General features: G+C 47.6%; 2 protein-coding genes across 2 annotated transcripts in view; one reads left to right on the top strand and one right to left on the bottom strand.

Moving 5' to 3' along the window:
* The first annotated feature begins 284 nt into the window (after positions 1-284).
* Positions 285-4,274, top strand: LOC106743529 (prolactin regulatory element-binding protein). The gene is made up of 4 exons (XM_014617459.1): positions 285-740; positions 927-1,312; positions 1,390-2,084; positions 2,439-4,274. Exons 1-4 carry the CDS (start codon positions 603-605, stop codon positions 2,522-2,524), a joined length of 1,305 nt encoding a protein of 434 aa, XP_014472945.1. The 5' UTR covers positions 285-602; the 3' UTR covers positions 2,525-4,274.
* The window catches only part of LOC106743528, a 12,116-nt gene continuing 5,988 nt past the window's right edge, over positions 3,754-9,881 (bottom strand). Inside the window, exons 4-6 of the mRNA XM_014617458.1 lie at positions 8,828-8,977; positions 6,045-6,967; positions 3,754-5,885 (exon numbers count right to left, since the gene is read on the bottom strand). Coding sequence (XP_014472944.1) covers positions 5,652-5,885; positions 6,045-6,967; positions 8,828-8,977 — 1,307 coding nt within the window. The 3' untranslated portion in view covers positions 3,754-5,651. The remainder of the gene's footprint in view (positions 5,886-6,044; positions 6,968-8,827; positions 8,978-9,881) is intronic.

Consider the following 9,881-nt stretch of genomic DNA (forward strand, 5'->3'; position numbering starts at 1 on the left):
CTCTCGGATATAAAAGAAAACTAGCGCCGGTTCAATTGCGATTTTCCGACATTTTTAAATGTCCCGTTGGTTCTTTAACTTGCATCTGCACTTTCTCCGTATTTTATTTACTCGCGCTTCTCTGCGCTCCAAGTGCAACGGCGCAAAGGTGCAGAAAGTGGGAGGAACAGACCTCTTTTTCGGAATGTCGCGCTCGACTTTACACGTGGAAAGTGCAGATAGCGCGATGCGGTAACTAGCGTTTATGAAAAATAGACCCCTCCCCCCCCGCCCCGATGCGCCGAACGTAGGAACACTGCAGTAGCGAGACCTCGTAACGGAGCGCTCAATCGTACGTCAGCCGAATACTCGTATACTTTGATTGCGCGCCGTGCAAAGTTCACGAATTGTCACTTCGTGCACTCGGCGCGTGCGAGTTGCGTGTCCGAAGGCCGTCGCATATGACGGCAGTCGATTGAACGAGGCGATGGAACGCGGACGTGACACGTGGAATCCCGGACAGTGCTGATAGCCGTACCACTGTTGATCCTGCGGGATTTTTATTCTTGATTGTCCCAACGAGGCGAAATTGAGACACGCGATCGAACGACTGGAGATACGTCATGCCCTCCAGAAGGAGCAAAGGTGGCCTCCTGGCCAGGGTGAATTTCCCGTTATACACCCTACAGATGCTGACCAGTAGGCACATCCTGGTCGGAGGCGGTGGAGGTTCCTCCAAGACTGGAGTTGCCAATGGATTTGTGAGTTTGATGTTGCGAATGGTTTGCTTCCTGCGCTCCTTGCACATTCTTATTCGGAGCCTATTATCGGATACGTTTTCTACACATTTTTCTCATATCTGATGCTGATAAGATATCGTGATAAATATATTTAATTAAGTATGAAATGTGTGAAATTTATACTAACCGTACTTGTTTGTGTTAAAGGAAATCTTTGAATTGTCGCACAACGGGGCTCATTTCATTGCCGAAGAAGTGACCAGGCACGAGACTGGTCCCAGTGTGGTTATGAACTGTGCCTCGCACAACAATGGCAAGAAGACGTGGATAGTTGCTGGTCAGGAGAGTCATTGTCAGCTGTACAATGTAAACTCCAAGGTAGTGACCTCGGAGAATGGAGAGTTGATCAAGGGTCCGGTGGCACCGGCAGCGAACAAGGATGGTCTCAGACATAGGAGAAATAGCGAAAGAGTGGAGGAAGTCCAGTCGCAAAAGGAGAGGTCGGAAGAGGTCAAGGACGATAATTCTAACGTGAAGAGCAAGAAGTTGCAGTTGATACTTAAGCCTGCTGATAGCGTGCAGACGGCTTTTGGGTAGTTTTCATTGATTGCATTTGTTACGTCGTAAAGCGTCTCATTGATTTCTTCCTTAACGTTCCCTTCGCTTGCAGCAACGGTGAGCCTCTGCAAAGAGTCGTCAGAGTGAGCCTACACGGGAGAATCATGGCCACGGGTAGCACAGACGGTAAAGTGAGATTATGGAAGTTCCCGCAATTACACAAACTGTACGATCTCGATGCGCACGGGAATGAGATAGACGACATAGACTTTAGTCCGGACAGTAGTTTATTGGTCAGCATCGCGAAAGACGGCAAGGCTTTCCTGTGGAGCGTGAAAGACGGCGCGAGAGACAAGGAGCTCACTTGGACACCAGCGAACGGTGCGAAATACATGTACAAGAGATGTCGTTTCCGGAAATTGGCGGAGGACAAAACGAGGACCGATCTTTTTATGCTCTCTAACGCCACCACGGCGAAGAATCTTAGTTACCTTCAGCTGTGGGACGCTAACACCGGTGCTATCGTGAAATCCGCTTCCTACAAGGAAACGCTGTCGGCTCTGGCGGTGTCCGATGACGGCCATTTCGTGGCGGTCGGCACGATGTTCTCGGGCAGCGTCGACATATTCGTGGCGTTCAGCCTGAGGAAGGCGCTTCACGTGCCAGGGGCGCACAGTATGTTCGTGACCGGTCTGGAATTCTTGCCGACGAGTCTGGATGGCCCTGCGATTACGAGCAACACAGAGACCGCGGTCGTCAGCATCTCCGTGGACAACAGGATTTGTATACACAGCATACCGTTCAGACGTGAGTGCATTATTTCAAATCAACACACCGCTCGAAATATTTCAGACGTCGCGCTGGGAAAGTAGTAGCTTTAGCTTGACGCGAATGTAGAGGTTGGTAACTCGGAAATGTGTTTGGAGAAGGAAAATCAAACTCGTAAATACAATCGGTAGATATATTATCGTACGATTAATTCATTAATCTGTCATACTTTATCATTATAATATATCAATTGATTGTTACATATTGTTACGCGATAGTGTTACTATTATAACTTTGTGTCTGTACGCTAAATCACTTTTGAAAGGACGACTTCAAAGAGGTGAGAACTTTCGGGGAGAGTTGATAAGATAAGGGAACTCTTGCTTGTTTCAGACACACTGCCGTTCTGGTTTGTCATCATACTGATAGCCTTATGTATTTGCGGAGCGTTCGTTCTCTGCAGCTACCTGGGTATATGACCCATGAAATGTGCGACCGAGGCAATGAGGCAGGACGCCGCCTTCTCCCGGTTACGTTGCGCCTCCTAATAATCGTACCGATTGAAATGCAAACGCGACGTTCAACGCACGATCCACTCGTACCGAGCACGGTGTCTCTCCGCTCGAGAGCTTCTCGTCACGCAGGATAAATTACGCAGACGTAAGGAGCGGATGCGCGGCATCTTTCGTTGGAACGCGCGTACAAAGCGATCGGACGGACCGATTCGGGCACAGTTTTCTCTGACGAACGTTTCCGTACCGCTCGAACTTGTCACAATTGTGCCGCGTCAGGAGCGGAAGTGACGCGCGAGACGTTTGTCGTCGCGACGGATCATTCCGAAGAAACGCAAGTTTATTTATTGTATTCTTTCCTATCAGATTAGAATATAACAACGGGTTTAATATCTGCACCGTTTATTCCACTCCTGTCACGGCCGGTCCCTGCAAAGCAATTGTGACAACTCGGCGCGTTCCCAGCGTCATTAGAAAAAAATGAGTCTCGACCGGGCGTGTGTGTATGTGTGTGTGTGTGTGTGTGTGTGCAACCGAGTGTACGGTAATTAGTTTGCGATACAGAAGAATGCACTTAATTGCGCTATCGTCAAGGCTAATAGCATTCTCGGGTCGTTTACTGCTCTCGACCACTCGTTATCGAACAATAGCTGAATTCGTTGTTGTACACAGGCACAACTCTCGGGGGGGAAGCGGGGAGGGGGTGTCTATCCTGGAACTGTTTGACGGGACTTTCCATCATGATGATTATATTTTTCATTGATTTTCTTATTACGGATGCCCGAAATAATCGAAGTACTATTAACGGTGATCTCGCGTTGCCACGAGATCGCCGTTCGTTCCGTCGTGCAGTCACGATGGGCCGATTCCGGAGAAAAGATCTGTAATGGGAAAGAGTCTCGGTGGATGATAAATGGCGCTTTCGGTCGGTCGGAATCGCGAACGGCTTCGCGGTTTGGCTCCCCGCGATGTGCAATTTAGGCGACTCGACGACTCGTCGGTCGAGGTGCTACTGTGATAAATGGAACTTACGTCGCACCGGAGTTGCTTCCAGCTGGTTGGGGCCGCAGTATCTTAGCACATTGATGTACATAGATTTGTGTGCTGCGAATTTTTAGCGTTGCGAGAGAAGTTGAATTTAGCACGGCGCGTTTACGCGCTGTCTTCCGTTTGAATAACGGATATGCTCAAGTAGCTTTTTTTTTTTTCTTTCGTTACGGCGGTAAATCGAGACGCTTCTCGTGCCGACCGTACGATCGCGCGCCCTCTTCTCCCTTGCATGTACCACAGACGGGCTCCTGTGACACATTAGTCTGTAACACGTTGATTGCATTGATGTATCGGCGAATTTCTACGTTCGTTTCTACCACACATTACACACGTTACACGTGCTTCTGACTATTCTCCCCACAAAATAGGACAAACGACGAATGAGATATTCGTGTCGATTGACTCGCTGTACGGTTAGCAATAATTGACGCTACGTCTTGCGGATCGAGCTCGCGAATTTTATTTATATAAGACGACGCTTTCTCCAAACTCTCTTATACTTGGGTTTTATCGCGCGAATGCGCTTGTTTTACATACGCCCCTAACGCGAATTCGTTCCGAATGCAAGTATCGAAATTTAATCAAATCGTTGTGTGCGTGCATGTGTACGGATTACCGTGAGTAACTTGGAGACCTTCCGGAGAAATAAAACAGATTTTTAAGCGTCGACCACACTCGATTGATGATATACGTAAACAGGTAACGTCGTTAATCGACGTATCTCTACCTTTCGTTGAATTTTCGTAGTTCGTTAAGCAGGCGCGCCGAGAGTGAGAACAATGGAGAGGAAACAATGAAATCGGCTGTACGTATTACGTATGAAAGAATTCAAACATTTCGATGAGTTTCGCAACGTGTATCTCGTATCCAATAGGAAAATATATCTCCCGAGAATTGCTAAAGAAATAGACTCTCTTATTGGAATACGGAATGCGTTCCGAGACTTGTTAAAAAAAAAGACAAGTTTTGCAACCTTCTTGTGACTCACCATTGCGTCATGTTACACTTTACCGTTACAACCGGAGTTTCTTACGGATTAAATATAAGGCTGAAAATCGCGTAATTTTTCGTCCAGGTAATGCCGGTGGTACGGCCATACATTACGCCGACCGTACATTTTTCACGCTGAGAATCGTGCAACTCTGCTTAAGGATGGTAAGGCATGTATGACGCAGCGTGTGTCGAACGTACGCGGAATGCTTGCTGACGCGCACGATTATTCGGCAGCCACGAGCTGCCGATGGAATGTTGTCCGATATCGAAAGGGGGCCCTCGGGTCGGCACTGACATTTTACGATCCGCCCCGTGGCAGCTTTCCACGACGAGGAAAAGGCGCGAAGAAGAGGGGAATATTCGCGAAAGGGGTCGACGCGTTCGAATCCACCGATCTGCTTCTTGTGTGTGCGTGCGTGCGTGCGTGTGTGTGCGCGTACGCACGTGATTTTTATTGAGAAACATTTAAAGGATACTAGGAAATTACACTTACGTAGACTCTCTCTCTTGCGTCGCTTAATTCAATTCTAAATGAGTAAACATGCGTATAGTGGCGCGGGGATGGTGTGTGTGTGCTCGGCCTTTCTCGGTCCCTCGCTTCGTCGGCGCGCGAGGGAAGCAACGAGGATCAGGAGGGCAAGGATCCGGTGGTTATGTACAAGTGGGACTCGTCTCCTCTGGACTCGTCGTCGGTCTCTCGCCGGGGGAGCTTTCGGGAACGTCCGGGAACGGGCGCCCGTTTCGCGCGTTTTCCCCGTGAAATCGACCATCCTCGCGGATCGGCGCGTTCACCGATCCTAATCTGCATAAATAATAATAGTCGAGCCGAGGAGTCGGCCTCGAGAGAAACCGGGCGCGGCGTTTCCCTTGGAAAGCGGAAGACGGACCGCGGTGCGGGCTCCACTTGAGTCGCGCGACCCAGCCGAGGTGACGCTTTCTAATTGCGATAAGACGACCGGCGCCGATTGCTTTCTCCGATGTCTTCCCGCGATCTCCGCTCCCGCGCTCGTCGGAGAAACTCGGCGTCATCCCTCGTCTCGCGGACGTCCGATCACTTCTTCACCGAGAAACCGTCGCCGGTCGGGTCCAACAGCCACGGGTAGTTGTTGGGACACTCCATGCAGGTGAAGAGACGCAGGGTCTCGCCCGGCAGCTCCCTGGTGGTCAGCGGACAGGCGTTCGGCAGCGAGCAGTACGGAAGACCCTTCTCGTCGCAGGTCTCCTTCCAGTCCTGGAAGTCCCTGAGCGCGGAGAGCTCGGTAGGCTGCTGCATCCACTTGATCACCTGACGGCAGAGAGAGGAAGAAGCGTGAAGGGGGTGCGCTGACCAGCCCGTTTTGCAGGTGCAATTAATTCGCTTTTTTTTAACAACTTACAGCAGTACGCGTGGATATGACACGGTCACCCAAGGAAGTTACCGAGAGTTCAAGAATCTCTTTCTCACCTGAACCATCGTGACGAAGTACACGTCGCTTCTGGCAATCATCTCCTCGATGAACTTGATGAGCTCCTCCCGATATTCCTTCTTGCTCTTGAGCCAAGACGCGTGGAAGTGCAGGCCGAGCGGCGCGCGGTTGCTGTTGAAGTGCCTGTTGAAGTTGTGCCTGAGCAGACGAGCGAACTGCTCGCCGGTTTGAATGTTGGAGCACGAGTCGACCATGTGGCAACCCGGCAGGGACTCGTCGAAGGTGGGGTCGTCTCTGCGGTCCAGCTCGTTCATCACCATCTCCCAGACCGGATGCGACCTGGACGGGCAGTTGCCGCCGTTGCCGTTGCACTTGTGCGGCATCCTGAAGTACAGGGTGTACGGCCAGATGGGCACTCGGCCGAGCGAGGCCGTGATCGAGGCGTCGTACACGAAGAACTGGTCGGCCATCATCTCGAATTGCTTGTTGCCGCCGACCCTGAGATACGGGGCGCGCATGCCGATGATGGAGCCGTCGGTGATGTTGGCGAAGCGCTCGATGATGAGACGCGCGCCGGCCATCTCCGCCAGCCAGTCGTCGTACGTGCCCTGAGTCCAATATTGCGGGTCGTCCTTGTGCGTCAAGGAGAACACCGCGATCTCGTGGCCGCGACGGTGAAGATCCTGCACGGCCGAATAGTTGGTGTACTTGTGGGAGACGAAGAAGGTGCCGCGGATCTGGCAGCCGTTAGGGTTCTGCCGCTGCCCGTTGAAGATCTCCTCGTACAGGTCGATGTTGTCCACGTTGACGGCGCCGTTGAAGGTGATCGTGATCATCTGCGGCACCTGCTGAGGGTCGATGTTGCCGGGGATACGGGTGCCGTCCGCCGAGCAGTAACAGTCGGGCAGGACGCACTGCGTAGGGTCGCAATCCGGAGCGCGATTGGGATCGGTCTCCACGGCTGTAACGCATTTGCATTATTCTCAGATTCTACTTTTCAATAGAAGCAAGACCGTTGCCACTTGGCTGTTCGGCACGTCAGGAAGACGTTGGAACTCACTGGAAGATCGTTTTTTCTCGACCGTGAAAGAGACGGGCAAAATTCAACAGGCTGTAACGTTCGTAAAAATAACGCTGACGTTGAGTAGCTGAGAAAGCATTCCCGATTAGCAAAAGTTAGTCGGTTGGCTAACCGTTGCCCCGTTGCGTTTCGCAATTCCGCAGATTGCGGTAGAATCTTTGTCTGTCGTGTTGTTATTGAAGTTAAAAACATCCTTTTTGCTTTGATCGTTCACAGAAGGCGAGCAAATCAATATGACGACATTCGTTAAGAAACGAATAAAAAGTTGAAAGTTCACCTTTTCAAATGCATTTCACGCGGTTTTGATTTAATTATTTTTGATGAAAACTCGAATGAAAGATGAGGTTGAACATCAAACGGCCGTCACTTTGCATTTGACATATCTTGGCGAAAAACGATAGAATTATTATGATTTTTACATGTTTAAAAAATATTTAAACTTTAAAATGCCTCTTGCACCATTTTATCATTACTTTTATCGAAATTACTGTGTTAAATTTTGTCTGTTTTTCGGGTTAAAATAAAGAACATTTGACCCGCCGTCGAATAGTACTTGAAAATGGAAGTCTGCTCCTTTGTTGACCTGTACAACCACGACTTTCTTCATTTCTTCATTTAAGGAAAATGGCGGTTCGTAACAGAGACTTTGGAACTAATTTACAACTAGCAAAAATAAAAGGTCTAAGGCATTATTAGACCCGTTATTTGCGCTCAATTTAGTTCCGCTGTCTCCGTTATGAGGCGCCACTTGTCACAACGACGAATTGAGATAGTAGTATAATTCAACAATGGGTCAGGCGTCCTTTTACTCTATCCTGAGATGTAGACAAAGTTCAACAGTAAATAACTCCAGAAAAAATAATGATAATAAGATGGTTCAAGAAATATTCTAAAATTTGGAGTTTCTAATTTTTAAATATGTAAAGATCATAATATTTCTATTGTTTTTCGCCGAGATGTGTCAATTTAGATGAAACATGATGACCGTTCAATTTTTAACGTCAACTTTTAGTCGAATCTTGACTTCGAAGAATTATTCGTATCAAATGGAGAATAGATTAATTTTAAAGAACGAACTTTAAGTTTTCTATTCGTTTGTAATCGAATGTCGTACGCCGTTGCGTTCACCTTCTATAAGCGATCAAAGCAAAAATGACATTCATTTTACTTCAACGTTGAATAACTTGGTAAAAAAAATACCATATCGCAATCTGTCGGCATGCAAATCAAAGAGAAAGATCCGTATTTTCAAGCAATGCAAACGTCAGTTGTCTAAGACTTTTTGTTCACGCGGTATGAGTCAACAAATTTCATCGAACATTTTGACGTTTTACGTATTTCGATGTACATTTATGTAACACGGTAAAAAATAATTACATTATATATTCTGTAAAATATTTGAAAATTAGAGATTTTAAAACTAAGAATTAAAAAATTTAGAAAGTACAAGAGTGAGAATTTTCGAAGCATTTCATTGGCATTATATTTAACTGTTATAGCCCGTTAAATTTTGTCCACCTTTCGTAGCCGAACGAAGCGATCCTTTAATTTTTATGCGTAGCCTATCAAAACAGACTATTTCTATTCTGTCCAAATAAGGATACTACTATGTCTTCATAATGATATATCTTAATAGTACGACAGCTCTTGCAATAATTTTCTAGTCGAAATCTATGATCGGTTCGCGTTATCCGTCACTCGATCTTAGTAAAAGCGAGTGTAATACGTTGCGACACTCACTGCAGGCGTTCTCGTCGGATTCGTCCTTGCAGTCAGGCTTGCCATTACAGAAGAGCTCCTTGTCGACGCACTCGCCGTTACCGCACGATAATTTCCCTTCTGGGCAAACGGGTTCGTCGGTCTTGAGGATGGGCAAGACTTTACGCGGCTCTGTAAAACGCAATCCTCGTTAGAGTGCCGGATGCTCGTCCGTAAAGTGGCTACCAGTTGAGCTACCGAGCTGATGCAGCAGAGGAATTCATCAAATGTCGGCAGGATGACCATAGAATGCACGGTGTAATTAAGCATTCGTTTATGTTAAAATTGAAATTTCACAATTTATAAGAAAATTCACAAGGCTGCGTCGACGAAGCGTAATTTTCTCGATAGAATTAATCGCGCACCGACAAAAATTGCGTCTCATGAATTATAACAATTTTAATATGAATTATAATTTAACGGGGATAACGTCAGTTTATACCTTGTACAATTATCATTTATTTATTTATCTTACGAAACGGAGGGAACCCTTTTCTTGCAATGGATGAATAATCTCGATCGATTACCACGTATAATTCATAAAACGCGGTTCTTCACGTCCGAGCACGATTTTCTCTTATCGAGGCTCGCCTGATGAGCTCGTTAAATCAGCGCCGCTTCCAGCTCGTTAAATCGACCGCGTCCAGCAAGAGATATTTCCTAATGGGCACTTTATGGCCAACCACCGAACACTGTTTGAGATTCGCATTGCTGTCGGTGCCGTGGAGAATTCACGTAACCAGCCGCGAGTGTAATCAAGGCCCGGGATGCCGCTGCTTTGCCTATCCCGAATTTATTTACACCGATTAAACGCAACGTCGTAGGAACCGTGTGGCGCTGGACTTGAAGAGTACAAAAACAAAAAAAGGGCGGGGAGTGGCTTAGGTAGGGTATAAAAAAGAAAAATCCAAAAAAAAAAGTTGTTAAGCTGGAGTGGGGATCGTGCTGAATTAATTCGTGTCACCCAGTTCCGCAGCCTACCTCGCAGCACCTTGTAGCAAACACAGTGACGTCTACTCGGTTTTTAATCGGGGGG

This window comes from Dinoponera quadriceps, unplaced genomic scaffold (genome assembly GCF_001313825.1).
Source record: "Dinoponera quadriceps isolate SergipeBrazil2010 unplaced genomic scaffold, ASM131382v1 scaffold1069, whole genome shotgun sequence".
NCBI classification, from domain to species: domain Eukaryota; kingdom Metazoa; phylum Arthropoda; class Insecta; order Hymenoptera; family Formicidae; genus Dinoponera; species Dinoponera quadriceps.